Raw genomic sequence first — 19,328 nt, 5'->3', positions numbered from 1 at the left:
CCTCTTTAGGGAGAATCTTATTTACCATTTTATGCCTTTGCATAATTGGACACTCAGGATTTAAATTAGTATTGTGGAGCCATCCCTTGGAATGTCTAGATGCTGCTGAACACTAAGCCAGGAGGGAGGGAACAGTCTGGAGTGGGTGGGCTCTGCAGGATTCCAGTCCAGCTTGCGGTGCTTCGGGAGAAGGTCTTCTCTGAGGATTTGTGCATTATAGCTCTTTTAGATCAGTAGATTATTTTAACGCTTTTGAGAGATCTCAAAAGCATTACATCTCAGTTAAAATAGCCACTCTCAATCTTCAGTGAAATAGCTTGTGCTCCTTTATTGGTGAAATAGCTTAAGTTCTTGGGAAGTAGGGAGGGTTTTGGGGGTGAAAACCTTCTACTGTTTGGGGCTGATGCTGTTTATTCTCTATTTGCATCCAGGTGCTCGCCTTGTGACTACCTGTGACCATGGAGTTGGGGGCACCAGATTATGAGCTCCCAGGAAGGCACAGAAACAGGAAAGGAGCTGCCCCACTCCTGCCGATCTCAGGATGATGTTTTACATTTTGAGATTTCCAGGGTTTAAACATGTTCTATCTCAACACTTCCATGCCAGTTCCTCTGGTGGCACAGTCCACATGCCCCACAAGGTACCTTAGGGAAGGGACATGAATGGTAGAGAAAGTTATGACTTAATCTGTTAAGGTAGAAAACTACCCACAGTATGTGCCTTCACAACCAAAGTTCTCTTGGGCCCAAAAAAGGAAGCCCCAAGCATTTGGGGAGCAGAGTACTTTCTCATGCATGTGTCCCCCCACTCTACTCAGTGCACCCTGATCTATGCTTTGAATAGGGTTCCTGTATACTTTGCAAATCTGTGAGCACTTGTATCAATCCTTTAAGACAGCAAGAACCCGCAAACAGCCATTATGGGATCATGTGTATTATACACGAATTATTTTTCAGTATTTGGAGCATCAGAGGACTGAGTGGAGTACAGTCGATAGACTGCTTACCTAGAATACACCAAGCCCTAGACTCAGTCCCTTAGCACTGTATAAAATAATTAGGCATGGAGGCACTTGCCTGTGATCACAGCCCTAGGGACATAAAGGCAAGATGATCAGAAGTTCAAGATTATCCTCAGCTACTTGGTGAGTCTGAGACAAATATAGATTACTGACTATTGCTGTGACAGGTCTGACCACACTGTTTGTTGGAGAAATATAGAAGGATTTGGGACCCTGGGCTAGAATAGTGGTTGAACACTATAAGTAGGGCTTAAAGGACCATCCTAGCAGGAACAGTACTGCCAAGGGAAATGTGAGCTATGAAGGCACAGCTCAAGAGGCTTCAGAAGGAAACTATATCTATCTATCTATCTATCTATCTATCTATCTATCTATCTATCTATCTATCTATCTATCTATCTATCTAATCTATCTATGTGTAGTCCAGGATGCCTTGGCAGTATTTTCCAGCTCCAGCAGACAGCAAAATGCAGCAGCTTTAGCCACATGGTTCTGGATTTAAGGATCCAGGAGGAAAGCTGTGGAAACTCCCTCTGTGGTTGAAAGCAGCTGAAGCCAGGTGTGTGACAGGGGAGTCGCTGCACACAGGCCCAGAGGCTACATCAACATGTGTAAGTGAAGCCTGGATTGTGTCAGAACCCAAGATGTTGGAGATGCCAAAACCATGGGATATCTGTGAAGGAGAGCTGCAGAAAGGGTATGGAACCAGCTCATGAGAGAAAAATAGGTATGCAGTCAGCAAAGCTGGAAGGGAAGAGCCATCTAACAAGCCTTTTAACATCAGACATGGAGCTGAAGAAATGAGTTTGCTTGATTGGGTTTTGTTCTTGATCTGGTCCAGAATTCCTATGCCTCCTTTCCTCCGTTTTGGAATGGTAATGTATATTCTGCATCATTATATGTTAGAAGCATGTGATCTGCTTTTTTATTTTGTTCTTAGGTGATAGAGAACGAATATTCCTGCCATTCTGTAGTTGGGAGATTGCCTTGGGTCTCCCAAGAGACTCTGAATTTTAGACTTTTATATTGTTGAGACTGATGGAGTATGGGGACTTTTGAAGTTCGACTGAATGCATTTTGCATTATGATATGACCACAACCCTATGGAGGCCAGGGAGTGGATTATGGTGATTTGAATGAGAATGCGGCACATACACCGAATAGTTGGATGCTTGGGCACCAACTAGTGGCATTGTTGGGAAGGATAAGATGTGGACTTTGAGGTCATTTGGGCTTTGAGTTTCAAAACCCCACAGCAGGCCATTTCTCTCTGCCTGCCAGTGGATCAGGATGTAAGTTCTCAGCTCCATGCCTGCCTGCTGCCACAGCTCCTGCCATGATGCTCCGGGACCAACCCTCTGAAACTATAAGCAAGGCCCTGATTAAATGCTTCCTTTTATAAGTGTCTTTTTATGGTGTCTCTAGAATGCTAAGACAGAGACTTTGTCTTAAAAATAATTTAATTAAAATTAGCAAAGTTAATAAGCTCAAGCATACAGCAAAGTTTATGGGTGGAGGAAAAAATGAAGAGTACAAAGGTATTCATTCACTCCATCAATGGTGACACTACAAAACGGCAGGAATACTCTTTCTCTATCACTTTGGGACAACAGATACCACCACATTATTCTGGCAACTCAACAGACTAGGTAACACACCAGATGCAACCCTCAAGATGCCCTGAGGGATGTTGGCCATGGAAGGACAATGAAACTTAAGTATATAATATATAGAAAAGACAACACTGATACCCATTCTCTAGCTCTCATTCTCAATGTAAAGACAAGAAAAGGCCACTTAGTTTTCCTCCTGCTTTACTTTGTCAAAAACAATGTACCTACGCAAGAGAGACAATTTAGTGGCTAAGAGCAATGACTGCTCTTTGAGAGGACCAGGGTTCAATTCCCAGGATCCATGTGGTAGGTAACTCTAGTCTCAGGCCTCAGGCCTATACACATTGTGTATACAAGCAGGCAAAATACCCATACATATAAAATGAAAATAAAGAGAAACAAAACAAAACAAAACAAAACATGCCTAAGAATCTTCCTGCAGATCAAGCTACAGTGTTCATACAGGGACACATGACATACAAGTTTATCTAGAACTGATTCTAAAAAGTACTCTTTAATCTCCTGGGAAACAGTCTCTCAGAAGAAAATAAAACACATTCTAAGGTAGTTCTAATTCACTCTCTTGTGTCTAAAACCCTTCCAGAAGGGCTGGGTGTAGTGGTGCACACTTTTAATCCCAGCACTCCAGAAGCAGAGGCAGGCAGATCTCTGTGACTTTGAGGACAACCTGATCTACACAGCTAGTTCTAGGACAGCTGGGACTACATAGAGAGAGACTGTCTTACACAAATAATTGAGTAAGTAGATAAATCATAATAAAAATAAGTAAATAAAAACCTCAGTAAAAATAAATGAGTTTTGTAAATAACAAACACTAAAATAGAGTTGGGACTGTGGAACACACCTATAAGCCCAGCTCTTGGAAGGTAGAGGCAAGAAGATCAAGAGTTCAAGTACTCCTTGGCTACATGGCTAGTTCTAGATCACCCTGGGCTATGGCACTCTGTCTCAACCCTCCACCCCACGTAAGGTAAAACACAACAGCAACAGAACACTGAATGACTTTGGACTAACTGGTTTAAAGTTCTAAACCCATCTTGTATAGCAAAACTGAAAGTACAACTAAAAATAATGAAATTAAAGAGAAAAACTAAAAGAAAAAACAGACAAAATTCAAATTACTTTGAAAAATCTGATTTTATTTTCTTAATCAAAAAGAAGTATATCTGTGTTAAATTTAGAATATTTAGCTTTCCACTGATCTCTCCAATACTTGCCAGATAGACACTAACAGTGCTCAGAACTGTGAAAGTTAATACCCAATACCACATTTTCCAGTAAGTCCCCCAAGGCATTGGTGATATTAATTTAAAAATAAAAGAATTTTAATAAGCATTGGAAATCTAAGCGACAACGGGTTTTAAGAGTTAAAAATCAGATCTTTTAAAAAACAGATTCTTTTTTTCATTTTTGAAGGACTCAAACCTAACACCTCCAATAGAATACAGTATGTCCCAGCTCCCAAATTATGAAATTCATTATTTCACCTCAGAATAGGAAAACTATAAAATGGAATTTCTAAATTATTACATATATAAATACATTTTAACAGTCACGTTTGCTAGCAGAATTATGAAATAAAACAAAGTCTACATTCAAGGTACGAATGATAAAAAGTTCTTTCACTGTTTTATTTAAGAGTCCATCCTATTCTTCCTTGTTTTTTACCCCTATATTTAAAACCATGGTCAAAGCCAAGAGTCGATCATTTTCTGCACTTAATAGTCATTGGTACCAGTCCTATATACAGTAGGTGTCCTGCAATGGGCTCAGGACTCCCAAGAGTGGGCTATTTGACAACATGATTTAGGAACGCTTAGGAATTCCAAAGTGACTTGAGTCACGCACCCAACACCGACCAGCCGGCAATGGCGGGCTGTTGTGTGTACTGAGCATGGCCAGCATGCAAACAGACTTCTCCTATTTTTTCAAATTGAGGTAAAACAGGCAAAAAATACTTAATATCACAGAAGCTGCATAATTAACACTAACTTCTTTTTGCTGCTGATTTCACATAAACTAATTTTAAAGTTAACTAAAAAAAATTTCTGATATTAAGCATACAAAAAGGAAAAAAAAAAAGGAAAAAGCTATTCTTTCAAATTCATCATTAGTAAAGACTATTTTGAAATGAAGGAAAATATTTCTCCCAGGATCATCATTTTGAATACTCTGTGATACGACTTTTCATTATTTCATTTTTCAATATTAGAAAGAACTCACACCTGGGTACTACCTGGTATTTTCTGAGATAACAAACAATACCAAGAGGACTCATAAATAGGATTTCCTGACAGGTCTGCAAACATATCCAAAACCATAAATCAGTCTTCCTCCAAGAACAAAAGATGGCTGGGAAGTAGCAGCCAGGACTGGCTTTTAGTACAGACACAAAGTTGACTCCTGGTAAACTTTTCTATTGGTTGTTGCTCTTAAAATTTTAGTGCCAGATCTCATGGAAAAAAAAACAAAAAAGACTGGCAACAAGTCCTAATGTTAACATTAATATAACAACTATAACCTACTGCCAGTAATTATTTCTGTGTATAGTTGTTTTAGTCAAGAAGCACCAGGACCCTAAAAGTACAACTTTCGAGAATGGTACTTGCATCATTACCTCACTGCTTCCAAATTAAACAACAGCATTGGGAGAACACCAGCCCGTAAGCAGTTTTCTAACCGTAATTTGACTCGACAAAAGCATTTTGTTTAAAATGTTCCTTTTTCACTATTGATAGAGTCTAGGAATTATACTCCCAGCTGATAGGTTGACGTAAAGAATAAATGATCCCTAAACCTCATGGTAATGAAACACTAAGCTTGCTTTTTTCTATAGTATGGAAACAGTCCCACACAGACCAAAAGAAGAAAACCTACCAAGTCAAAGTATTGTAAATGAGGTTCATCTTGTGTACCCAGAAGCAGAAAACCTCAAAAGTCACAAGAGAAAGACTACCAATTTGTTCCATCATACAAAAACCAACCCCAAACACCTTAGTTCTGAGCTCAAAATTTCCCTAAGATGTTACTAGGAGATGTTTAGGGCACTTGAAAAGTGGCAGCAGTTAACTGCTGAAAGCTAACACTACAGAAGAAAGGCCCTCAAGGGCTCAGGGCTGCCCACCCATCCCTTACCACCCCCACCCAGAATATGTAAAACCTCCTGTGAAAGTTTTTCTTATGCTAATAAAGACATACCACCTACAGTGCTAAAACTAAAACTAGCAGCATTAGAGAAATAAAGCAAAAATAGGGAGAATATAAGAATGATCTAAATGCCTACATAGAAAGAAACAAAGCAGCAGGGACCCTTTGCCCTCTGGTTATGTTTGTAGAGAACTGGTTGCATTAAACAACCAGACTTACCCACATTAACAAGAATTTAACAATGCTTCCCCAAGACAGAAAACAAAACTTGACCTTTCCTGTCAAAGGGGACAGAGAGGCCTCTTTCAGTCCTGGAGGTGAATGAGTTCAAAGATTGGCAATAAAGAAATTTTTTTTTTTTTTTTTTTGAAAAACAGAAAAAGAAAAAAGCATTTACAGGCGTGATGGAAACAAGCCTGGCATTTTATCGAACAGTCACACCAAGTTTCTCCAGCACACGGACACCCTTTTCTTGGTACTCTTGTCTGGTCATCCAAAAGTTGTCTTTGTCTTTCATGATGTCTGCTAGGACTGCACCACCCAAGAACACCATGTGCTTTCTGCGGGGTGGGTCTTCAATTCGGATCTTAAATTTCTACAGGAGAAAGAGAACAAGAGATCATGTATGCATAATGCTCTATTTCAGGAAGACTTCTGCATATGTACTCTTGAATCTCTCCACAATCTGCAATCCACACACACAACAGGCTGTTACCTCAGACACAGAAACATTCACTAATTCCCAAACGCATGATTAGGAGGCAAGAATCTTAATTCACACCTGTCACCCTGATTTGCAGTAACTTGCACAAACGATCACTATGCTAACAGCCCAAGAACCAGAAGCAAGATTGGAACAGGTTTTCCTTAGTCCCTGAGCAGTGTTCTTCAAGGTCTAACACCACCATAATTCTAGCTCAGTGCAACACAGTAAAACTGATTTTTCTGGTATTGGACTAGGTGAGAAGTATGTTATAAGCTTCCAAAAATTGTGATTCTTTGTACTTTCTGGGAAAACAAAAACGGACCTGGCCATAGTCCATAATCCTGGCCAGCATTTAACTAAAGCTTGCTTCAAATTTGGCTCAAAATAGTGGTATTGGTCTTATTCTCACCCAGTGGGATTAACAGCTTCCCTCAATATACTGATTCAAGGTATGTAAACCAAAGAAACTTCCCTCTTCAAGTTGCTTTTGATCACGATGTTTTATCATACCACAGTAGCCCTTAGACAGGACTGAACTCAAGATTCATCCACACCTATGATGTGGACTACAGCTCAGCTCCACCCCAGACCTCCAGTTCCTTATATACAAAACTGACAGTCTACTGTCTTAAATTCAAGTGAAATGTATTCAAAACAAGCAAGGCTGGATATGTTTGTTATAGATTGCATTGATCCATTTTCTTTCTTCTTTTCTCTCTCTCTCTCTCTCTCTCTTTTTTTTTTTTTTTGGTTTGTTTTCAAAACAGGATCTCACTATATAGCTCTGGCTGTCCTGGAACTCACTACGCAGACCAGGCTGGCCTCAAACTGCCTGACTCATCTCCCAAGTGCTGAGATTAAAGGAGTGTACCACTACACCCACCCAGCTGCTACTGTCCATTTTCAATACAAGGTATATTTAAAGTTCATCAGCGTTACAGATAAGTGAATGAAAAAAAAAGGAAGGAAAGGGCATGACTGGTCCCTGGTTTTAGCACCAGAAGAATGAGAAAGAAACATAAAAATGGAAGGACATGACTGCTCCTAGGTCTCCTCCTAGTGGAGGAGAAGGTTTATTGTACATAAAAAGGAGAGTACAGTAAGAGGCAGGAACATCTGGGAGAGTCCACAGTGGACATGATCCTGGGATGGGCCATGTGAGAAGAGAGGGGGAGGGCCAGACCAAGAGGTCAGAAGGGTAAAGGCTAGAAGAAAGAATCAGGTAACCAAAATACTGCACTATATAAAGAAGGGCAGCTGGGGGAAGGGCAGGCCAGCCCCTATGTTGAAGAAGTTTAGGGTAGGGGCAGGGCATGCTAGCCATCAGAAGGATGCTGAGAGAACCTGGCAGCAGGTCCACTCTGATATGTTAACTAGGCATCTTAGCCAGTTTGTTCCGGGTTTGAGACCTAACAAGCAGGAGGGCTAGATTCCTCTCTTCCTTAGCTAGCACTGGGTACTTGCTTGTCTATATGTATCTCTATATATGACTAATCACCCTCAGAAAAAAAGGGGGCAGTCTCAAACTCCAAATTATTCATTAGATAAGACTGTGTGTCCTAAACCAATGAGATGGGGAGTCTGGGACGACAACAAGCCACAGCCTATGGGAGAAGAGAACAGGAGTGCCACCTACACGGTGGTGCACTCTGGGAAGCAGAGGGAGGCAGATCTCTGTGAGTTGGAGGCCAGCCTGGTCTACGAAGTAAGTCCAGGAAACTTGGGGGAGGCGGGAAGAGGAGGTGAGAACGGACCTGTAGGATCCCTTATTACCAAAATCCTTTGACTCCTGTTGGCCATGTAGAGCTTTACTCCCATTCACAAAGCTTTACTACTAAACCATTAACACTGTACAGAAGTGCAGCTGCTGACAAAGGAACCTGAACATTCTTGAGATGCTCTGACATTACCCACAGGACAAGCAGAATGAATCTTCAGGTCCAAGGCGCTTAGAGTCTGCAGTGTATCAAGCTCCAGCCTGAATATTATGTGTGTGTAGCTGTATATGGGTATGTGTATGTAACTGCAGTACCCACAAAGAGTACTCAAAAGGGGGGGTCTAATCCCCTACAGTTGTTAAAAGCCTGATAAGGGTGTTGAGTTTTGGCTGCAAGTACTTTTGTCACCATGTACATGCCTGGCTCACTGCAGTCAGAAGAGGGCACTGGATCCCCTGGAACTTGAGTTACGGATGGTTGTGAGCTGAACCTGGCTCTTCCGCAAGAGCAGCAAGTGCTCTTAACCACTGAGCCATCTCTCCAGCCCTCTTCCTTCCATTTCATTTTATTATCCTCAGTGACTTTTTTCTCTCCTCCTTTACCTGGCAAAGTATCAACTCAGGTAATCAAGTCTGAACCTGCTTTTAAGCAGCTCAGCACACAGTACAGAAGTTCAATACCTTGCTTTAAATGTGGCACCAACCTCACCTGGGCCTTCATGCTGTTTTAGGACATTTTCCCACTTTCCACTCACTCTCGAAGATGATTACTTTAGCCCAACTCCATTTTTAAGCCACTACCAGCTCTTTTCCCCCTCATAACTTCCTGTCTTACCCTTCTTGGCTCCTTCTCCAACGCACAGGGCTTACGGATTCTTTTATGGCTGAGTCAGATCATATCGTTTTTCTGTTCGGAACCCTCAAGATCTTTCATCTTCACCATAACTGACCTGTCTGCTCGTTAGCTTTCTGACCGAATTTCTACCCTCTCTAGCTTACTCTGCTCCAGCCACACAGAGACATTTCTGCCAACTCATCTTTTTGCATTATTTCTGACTAGAAATGCTAACTTCCTAACTTGACACAGGTCTCTGATCCAAAGGCACTTCATGAGAGGCCTTTTCTGATCAGGCATGAAAAGGGCACACGCCCTTACCAACAACAACCATTGTCTTTCTCCGAATCTTCCTTTCCTTTTCTCTATACTATTATTACCACCAGTAAGTTACTTAAACTCACAGCAGCAATTTTTATTGTTTAGCCATGTTTTGTTTCCATGGTCTAAATCAGTTTTGGCACAGTGCTAGATGTTTCCTGGGCTTAGGGTGTGGCTCAGTGCTAGTGTTTGCCTAGTGTGTGTAACCTGGGTCCAAACCCTAGCACTTCAAACCTGAAAAGGAAGGGGAAATCAGAGCGTGTAAAACCAGGTTCAGTGCGTTTACCAGAATATACTGCTAGGAAGACTCCTTACCTCAAAAAAGTTTGTATAAATAAATGATCACCAGAGATAGATTTTAAATTCTCTATATAATTTAATGAAATGAGGAATGTGAGTGAAATACTGAGAAAGCCCAATAACATCAGTCCTCTGAAATGTGTAATCTTATCATCTAAAAAAGCAGGTAACAAACCCAAAGAATAAAGCCATTATTAAAGGACTCTTGGTTGCATCCATTCTCTAGACACCATATTACACAGTCCACAGATGGGAAAAGAACCACCAGCAATTACATTCTAGTACATGGCAACAATTACCAATAAAATCTATTTAAAGAGCTGTGATAATTCTGGAAACACAAACATGCCTGAGGAGTTAAGACATACAACAAAGTATGTCTTAACTTTAATTCCAGTGCTCAGGGAGGCAGAGGCAGGCTGTGAGTTCAAGGCCAGCCTGGTCTACAAAGGGAGTGCAGTACAGTGAAAGCTACAAAGAGAAACCCTGTCTAGAAAAACCTAAACAACCAACCAAACCAAACAAAACAAAGACAAACAACAAGTAGACAGAAAAAATAGTCTAAAACCAGAATTCTGAAAGGCTGTAAGTAAAGGCTGATTACATATTCAAAAAGTTAAAACCAAAGCCAAGTTTGATGGTATACATCTGTAATCCTAACACTTAGTAGGCAGAGGCACGTGGTTCTCTTTAAGTTCAAGGCCAGTATGGTCAATATAGTAAGGCAGCCAGGCCTACATAGTATGAGTTTGTTTCCAGAAAGATAAAAAGGGGAGGGGATCAGGCAGACAAAAAGACCAAAGCAAAAAGCCCCCAAAGCAGGACATCTCCTTTCCCCTCTCTCCACAGCAGAGCAGGTTCTCCTCATGCACTTGCACACAGTGTACGAGCCCAGGCTGCTCACTATAGATCATCAAGGGCACTGGACTCAGTGACCTGCATTCTTTCAATAGAGCGGTAACCTGATAGGAGCACTACCCCAGGACAATTTCCATTGAACCCTGCAAGTCTTCAAGAGCCTAACTGCACAGACATCTGCTTCAAGACTTCTTGCCCCCCTCTAGTGGTTGTCAAGATCCATAAGCTACTTTATAGGGTTTTAAAACAATAATTAGTTACTATAGATACTTACAGAAAGTTTTTCCACATCTCCTTTTAGAACTCGTTCTAAGTAAAGCTGTTTAAGCTCTCGTTCCAACCTTGATGGCAGGCCAGGATACATGGTAGAGCCTCCAGAAAGCACAATGTGCTTGTAAAATTCAGATCTAGGAAGACAGTGAATATTTGCATGAAAACGGTACCTTATTTTTAATTATATTTTTATTTTTGGGCTAGGGCTGTAGCTCAGCAGAACATTTGCCTGGCAGGCATGAAGCCCTGGGTTCTAACCCAGTACTATATATGCCAGGTACACTATGAAGTGGAGGGAGAAGAATAGAAAAGCGTAAGTCTCTGCTGGATGAGACTGTCACAAATGACAGCAGCAACAAATAAGATGTGTCAATACCCTGCTGACATAAGGGAGTGGAAGGACATAAAAGCTAAACACTCCAATCATCAAGAAATGTAAATCAAATGGCAATGAGTGATCTTTGTACACCTGTTAGAACAAAAAAGGGCAGATGTACAGAAAGGGAAGCCTTGTACACTGACAGATAAATTCAACAAATCACAGCCTCCAACCCACCCAGGGTCACATAATTCAATGTGGGGGTAGTGAAATACTTGACAACAGTAAAAGGTTCCCTAACGTGCAACAGTTAAACCCTAATTAAAAAACAAATGTACAATCAATCTAAGGTTGGTGGTGGCAGTTTCCTCACCCACATTTCCTCATGCAACTTCACTGTGGTCTGTGTTCTGAACTCACTGTCTACCTTCCAATGCAAATGTAGCCATGCCATGCAGCATTTGGGCTCAAATTTGAGACCATGGTATGTTAGAAAACTGGGCATTTTTATTGCACATACAGCTTTCTCTTCTTACAAAAACATTACAGAAAGCAAATACGGTATTTTTTCTACCATCACTTCTTGGCATACTAAATATGACATCAGTATATTTTTTAATTATATTGGACTAGAATGCTTGATTTTAAAAACTGATGTTATGCCAGGCTGTGGTGGGATATACCTTTAATCCCAGCACTTGGGAGGCAGAGGCAGGTAGACATAAGTTCAAGACCAGCCTGGTCCACAGAGAAAGAGCCAGGACATCCAAGGCTACACAGAGAAACCCTGTCTTGAAAAACAAAATTTAAAACTTGAATTTCTAACTTTTGAGTTGCATTAAAAAAAATCATTAAGTGAATTCTGACTTGAGATTAGCTCAGATTCTCTAATAATTTCTGAAATGGCATTAAACATACTTTTGCCATTTTGTTCTGTTGTTTTTTTTTTTTTTTTGTAGTACTGAGAACTGAAGCTAATGTCTCACATACACTGGATAAGTATTCTTCCTGAGATATATTCTCTCAGCTCTGCTGTGTTTATGAGTCAAAATCTCACTATGTAGCCTTAGTTGGCTTGAAACTTGCTATGTATGGCATGCTCAAACTTGAGATTTGCCTGCCTCAGTCTCTATAAAGTGCTGGGATTAAAGACATTTGCCATCATATATATCTAATAAATCATTTCTATATATATTCTATATATGTGTGTGTATATGTATGTATGTATGTATATATATATATATATATATAGAGAGAGAGAGAGAGAGACAAATAACCCTGTATGTTCTGTTACTCTAGAGATCCCCAATAGTAGGAGTATCATAAGTAAAAAGTTTAAGGAGCCCTGATATAAATTATAATAACCATGACAGAAAGCAGTATAGAAACTCTCCCCAAAACTAAAGATTGACTTATCAAATGATGCATCAATCCAAAGACTAAAAGCCAGAATGCTAAAGAGACACCTGCATTCCTGCATCACTGCAATGTCATTCACAAGGGAGGGAGGGAGAGAGGGAAACTAGCTAACTAAATTTAAAGGTCTGATGAGATGGTTCAGTGGGGAAAGGCATCTCTTGGCATGCCCAATGGCCTGAGGTTGATCCCTCGGACACAAATAGTAGGAGGAAAAAAACAGCTCCCAAAAGTTATCCTGTCTTCCATGTGTGCCATGGCACCCACACCCACCAAACTATATGCACACCAAACAAACAAACTAACTAATAAAATGTAATAGAATTAAAACACATGCACTGCTATGAATCAAAACCAGGGTTTCATGTTTGATAGTCAAGTACTCTAACTAAATTTTATCTCTATCCAAAAAGTAGATACATGTTAAGGGAAAAAATAATTCACACCTTTAATCCCAGCACTCAAAGGCAGATGCAGGCAGATCTCTGTAAGTTTGAGGCCAGCCTGGTCTATAGAGCAAATTTCAGGACCACCAGGGCTATACAGAGAAACCCCGCCTCAAAAACAAAAAACACCCCCCCCCCCAAAAAAAGCAAAAAACAGTATATTCTTACTATTTTAAACCATGTCTAGGTGTGTGTGTTTGCATGTCAGTATGTGTGCATGAATGTCAGTGCCCACAGAGGCTGGAGCTGTGAGTTACAGAGAGCTGTGAACCATTTGACATAGGTGTTAAGAACTGAAGTCAGGTCCACTGGAAGAACAGCAACTGCTGAGCATCTCTGTGGCCCATGTACTTCTTACAAATGACTTGGAAACGCTGTCTACTGTACCTGGTATCGATGTCAGCTGCCTGGATTGTGTTAAAAAGCAATTCAGCAACACCAACCCCCTCAACATTGATCAAGTGAGGCTGAAATAAAGCTTCTGGTGCTTCAAATCGTTCTCCTCCAACTTTAATAATGCGGCCGTCTGGAAGCTAGAAACAAAATAGCCAGGTGCGAGTAAGCAAGACAACTTCCCAGGATTCTCTGTAACTGATTCTTTTAAATGCATCTTTCTGTCATCAAAATTATTAAAAGCAATAAATTTTCCCAAATGTTTTCTTGGGTGAAACAAAATAACTCAAATTATGTTCTTATTAACATCATACTGTTTTGTTTTTTTTTTAAAAAAATGGCACACAATGCTCTTAAGAAGAGGCAGCATCTCTACAAGGCAGAAAACAAACTGACCTTGCAAAACCTATCCTCTGATCTACACAGGGCACACACACGTTCTCTCTTAAAAACAGTCAACCAGCCAGCCAGCAGCAGCAGGGCAAGACGTAGAAGCTGCAAGGCCAACAATCTTGGAGGCTGAGGCAAGAGGATCATGAATTCAAGGCTGGCTTGGGCTGTTTCATATTGAAACCTTAGCTCAAAAAAAATTTTTAGGGAACATTGATTTAGAATAATTCTTATGTTACTATGTCTTTAAAAACTTTATCTAACTGGTAAGCATAACTTTAACACAAGCCAGTAAGATCTGGACAGTCTAACGTTCTCACATGACCTACACAGAAAACCCTAACTTGCTTAAATCTATGGTATGTGGTTTGTTTGCCTTAGACTTACAGAGAATTCTCCTGCATCTGGTTCCCAAGTGCTGGAATTACAGTATGCCAGAATACCTAGCCAATTAATGTTTGTATTTAACTGAGAGATGTCAAGTGGAAATTCCCTCACATCAATTTATAATTAATGGGACTGACATAAGTAACAAGCGTTCTTATGTATGTTGGCATTTAATTTCACATAACAATGCTTAAAATTTAAACAATAAAATTTACAAAGCACATTCCTAAAAATAGTGATTCTATGTGTGCTGAAATTATTCATGGCTATGTAAAAGAAAACTGCATCAGAACTACCTTTTTATATTGTACTGAGCCCCCTCCTTTTTCCCCAGACACAGGAGCTCACTATGTCATGTGGGCTGGTCCTGAGCTCCTGAACTCTAGCAATCCTCCTGCCTCAGCCTCTTTAGTAGCTAGGACTACAGGTATTCCCTAATGTACCCAGCTGTACTGAGTTTCTTCTATCTTATTCTAGCCTACATTTGCCCACACTTGTTCCTCTCCACTTATTCATTAGTTTGTTTCACTTGAATATATTTGTGAAAGCTATCTCCAACTGTTTAAGGAAAGGGAGAAGAAATAAGAGTATTTTGTTTTTACTTTCCCCCCCAAGTCAGGATCTCACACGGAGCTATGATGGACCATGTGCCACTATCTTTCTGCCTCTACCATCCAAGTGCTGAGACTACAGGTGGGCACCACCCTGCCTAGCTGTTACTGGGAGAATTTGAGGTTAAACTATATATACAGATGGGCCTCAAACTCAGTGACGTTTCTGCCCCATATGGAATTTACTGAAGTTATAAAAGGGCACCACTACATCTGGCCTTTTGGTTTTTAGGGGATGTTGGAGGAGGTAAAAATGGGGTTAGGATGGTCCAGGCTGACCTTAAACTAATTCAATGGTTACTCCCGTCTCAGCCACCAACCAACGTAAATCATGTCTTAACATTGTTAGTTCTCTGTTGGGGGTTGTTCTGATGCTTTATTTGGATGCTGGTTACTGGCCCTCAAGATCTGGTTACTCTCTGACAACACCTACCCTTGTTGTGTTAACCTGCCTAAGACATTATCCCTGATTGGTTGATTAGATGGCATATACCTAGGCAGGGCAAAATGAGGCAGGCGTGGCTAAGGTTCTTGGGCTTTGGTTCAAGAGAATCAATGAATACAGACACACAGGAAGAGAGGAGGCAAGAGGACGCTACGATGGGTTAGCATGGAGAAGGAACCAAGTGGACTAGAAGGAAGGATTCCAAGGATGGAATGAATGGAAAAAACACCAAGATGAAAAATATAAGCAAGTAGATTGGGATTATGGATGGAAGGTAGACCAGATGAGGATGACTAAGGCAGATGGCATTGGATAGGGGCTGGGATAGGATGATGAGGTTATTGAGACAGCATAAGTGGAAATATCTGCCCAGCCCAAGGTAAACAGGCAATTATAAAATCTAACAGGTGTCTGTGTCTTATTATTTGTGATAGCGGGTTAAATTATACTGCCGCAATAATTATAGGGCTAATAATAAACACTATATAGCCCAACACTCATTTTTATTTACAACAATAGTTCTCCCATGGTTTATTTTATGCAATTTCCTTCTAAACAATTAAGATTGAAAATTGGGTCAGAAACCACCAGGACAAACCTAACAGTTATTAGAAGTTATAAAGTAGGTTTTATTGTATGCTTAGGATGGTATCTTTTATTGGAGGGTGCGGTTAAGGCAGGGGGTCTCTCTAGTCCTGGCTGTCCTGGGACTTACTATGTAGACTATGAGATCCTCCTGCCTCTTCCCCCCACCCCAAGTACTGGAATTAAAGTTATGTGCTAGCACAGCTGGCCTCTAACAATATTTTCTTCCTCTCTTGTGTCTTTTGAGATAGGCTCTCATTATGTACCCTTGGCTGGCCTAGAACTCATGAAAACCAGCACACCCAGCTCTTTTGGCTTATTTTGGAGGCCTTATCAGATTGGTCTCATTACTTATGTGGTACTCTTGCCTCAGTATTCCGAGTGCTGGGATTTCAGCATGTGCCACCATGCCCAGCCAAACAAGTGTTCTTAAACCCTGTGACTGATATTGGCACTATTCACAAATATGTGCAACATAATGGATTTCAAAGTAAGTCTGAAATCAGCCTGGGTTCTAACCCAGCTACAGTGAGGCCCTGTCTAAGAAAAATCAAAGCAAAAACATTTCCCAAGATGCATTTCTTAGATCAGACCAATGACACGCTACAAAATCTCGAGGTCCATTTAAAAGTTCAGGATTGTAATCCCAGCATTTGGGGGGCAGAGGCAAGAGGATCCTGTCTTAGAATAATCCAACAGTCTGAGAAACAAGTACACAAAATTTCCACAAATGCCTATACACTGGCATATCAAAGGACCTAGAAGTCATGCAGCAAAGAGATATTAATTATCTCCATAATTTGACAATTATAATTGTGTTCTATTTTTTTTAACTCTTAAGTATCATCCCAGAGAAAAAACACTGTATAAAACACATTGAGAAATGATATCCCAATGATGCTATAATCTCAAATACTATTTCCATTTCTAATTACATTCTAATTTAATTCTTGCTTTGATTCAAACCAAAAATACTCATGCCAGGGCCTAAGCTGGTGAACACACACAAGACCCTCGGTAGAATGTCCAGCACATTGTAAAGTGTGTGTGGAGTGGAGGGACGCAAACAGAACCAAACAAACCAAACCTCTAGAAGTTCTTCAGTGACGTTAATGAACAGAGATGGCCCTTTTCAACCCACAGTGTATTTTACACAGGATACTTACTGTATAGGACTCCACTAACACTGTGGTCTCTAAGGCCAGCTTCTGCTCTTGCTCAATATTGTAACCCACATAACAAAGTTTTTCTTTAATCATGCGAACTGTCTCAAAATCAGCAGAATGATTGAAGGCATATCCTCGCAATAGCAGCAGCTGGTATTTAAAAAAAAAAAAAAGGTAGTAAATTAATAATCTTTGCCAATGAGTTCTACTGTACAAAAGTTAAACCCCTGTTGGCTGCCAAGATGGCTTGGCAGGTAAAAAGCCCTTGTCAATCATTCCTGACAGCCTGAACTCAATTCTTAGAACCCATAACAAGGCCAAAAATGGTACATGGGGGTGATGCTGGAAGCCTTGTACACTGATTTTTAATTTAATTTTATTTGTTTTAAACAGTGTGCATTGTGCATCTGTGTGTGGGTATATACATGCAAGAAATGGTCCCTGAAAGGTCCAGAGGAAGGCATTAGATTCCACTGAGCTAGACTTACAGGGAGTAGAGAGCTGGCCAAGACAGCAACGAGCTGTTTCTCTATAAGAGCAGTGTGTGTGCCTGATTGCTAAGCCCGCCTTCTAGCCCCTTGTTTTAGACACAGATTTTTGTCTAAGTCAGTAAGCAAACTAAAAAAACTAGTTTTTATAATATTTTTCTTTTACTTACCTTGATAAGGTACCTGGTAATATCCCTCCCAGCAATATCCAGCCTCCTTGTAAGGTGAGGGAGAGAAAAGCCTTCATACACCGGGCAAATGTGAGTCACCCCGTCTCCAGAGTCCACTACAACACCAGTCAGCAACCCTGCACAAATAGCAGAAGTTCTGAGAGTCAGCTCAGAAAAACCAAAGCCAGCAGGTTTCAAATGCTGTAGATGCCACCCCCCAAAATCAAGCAGCTAGTGATGCTCAAAGCCAGCACTTCTTTTCTTTTTCTTTCTTTTTTCTCTCTCTCTTTCTAAGATTTACTTATTTATTCAGGATTCTGCTGCATGTATGCCTAAATGCCAGAAGAGGGCACCAGATATCATCATATGATGATTATGAGCTATCACATGGTTTCTGGGAACTGAACTCAGGACCTTTGGAAAAAAAGCCAATGCTCTTAACCTCTAAGCTATCTCTCCAGCCCTAAGACAGAATTTCCTTATGTAGCCCTGGCTGTCCTGGAACTTGCTATGTAGGCCAGGCTGACCATGAACTCAAGAGAGATCCTCCTGCCTCTGCCTCTGAGTGTTGGAACTAAAAGCATGTGCCCATGCCCAACTTTAGCACTTCATTTGTAATCACAGACATAAGTGTCTATTCCTTGGTTTTCTCTCTTTCTTTTTTAAAAATAATTTATTTAATTTTATTTTATGTGTGAAGGTGTCAGATCCCTTAGAATTGGTGGTACAGATAGTTGTGAGCTGCCATGTGGGTGCTAGGAATTGAACCCAGGCCCTTTTGAAGAGCAGACAGTACTTTTAACTACTAAGCCATCTCTCCAGCTCCCTGGTTTCCTTTCTTTACACTCTTATTTGTGTAGGGCTGTACATGTGAAGGCAAGTGGCACACGCATGCCACAGCACATGTAAGGTCAGAGGACAATTTATGGTGTGTGGGGATGGTGGGGGTTGGTTCTCTCCTTCCATCACGTAGAGTCAAGGAACTAAACTCAGGTTGTTGGGTTGGTGGTAAGGGCCATTACCCACAGTCACTCTGCCCTGGGGTTTCTAAGTTCAATCGTGTGCTTCTTTAAGAGCCTGGGAAGAAAGACCCTGCTACAGTTTCCTTTTTTACCTAATCACCGAATTCCCTTAAAGTGAAATTTTCTAAAGTATAATGAACAACTTATGGAAACAACTGTGAAAAGTGACTATGACACAGTCACAAGATGGTAAATGAATCTGCTAATATCATCTGGTTAGGCCTGGTAGCACAAAACTGAAACCCAGCTCAAAAGATCTGTGATCAAAAGACCAAAAATTCTAGGTTACATATCTTTTTTTTTTTAATTAAAGATAAAAAAAAAAAGATTTATTTATTATGTTTATAGTATTCTGCCTACATGTGTGCCTGCAAGTCAGAAGAAGGCACCAGATTTCATTATAGATGATTGTGAGCCACCATGTGGGTGCTGGGAATTGAACTCAGGATCTCTGGAAGAGCAGCTGGTGTTCTTAACCTCTGAGCCAACTCTCCAGCCCTAGGTCACATATCTTAAAAACCTAAAAGCAAGGTCACCAACTGAGACCTATCCACCCTACCCCCACCCCATTTACAGGATGACTAGAGTTCTCGGGCAACTAGAGCTACTATAGTCAAACACCACCCCAAAACAAAAGAAAAAGACATTAATAACAAAAGCCTGTAGTCATGAGGAAAT

General features: G+C 40.7%; 1 protein-coding gene across 1 annotated transcript in view; it reads right to left on the bottom strand.

Moving 5' to 3' along the window:
• Nucleotides 1–3,773: 3,773 nt before the first annotated feature.
• The window catches only part of Actr2 (actin related protein 2), a 42,352-nt gene continuing 26,797 nt past the window's right edge, over nucleotides 3,774–19,328 (bottom strand). The window contains exons 5-9 of the mRNA XM_055628971.1: nucleotides 17,629–17,765; nucleotides 16,971–17,120; nucleotides 13,381–13,526; nucleotides 10,814–10,946; nucleotides 3,774–6,397 (exon numbers count right to left, since the gene is read on the bottom strand). Of these exons, the coding sequence (XP_055484946.1) occupies nucleotides 6,227–6,397; nucleotides 10,814–10,946; nucleotides 13,381–13,526; nucleotides 16,971–17,120; nucleotides 17,629–17,765 (737 nt within the window). The 3' untranslated portion in view covers nucleotides 3,774–6,226. The remainder of the gene's footprint in view (nucleotides 6,398–10,813; nucleotides 10,947–13,380; nucleotides 13,527–16,970; nucleotides 17,121–17,628; nucleotides 17,766–19,328) is intronic.

The sequence above is a fragment of the Psammomys obesus genome, unplaced genomic scaffold (genome assembly GCF_907164565.1).
Source record: "Psammomys obesus unplaced genomic scaffold, mPsaObe1.curated_primary_1811, whole genome shotgun sequence".
In the NCBI taxonomy this organism is placed as follows: Eukaryota; Metazoa; Chordata; class Mammalia; order Rodentia; family Muridae; genus Psammomys; species Psammomys obesus.
The sequence above is the reverse complement of the archived record's forward strand: the minus strand, read 5'-3'. Positions and strand labels throughout refer to the sequence as shown.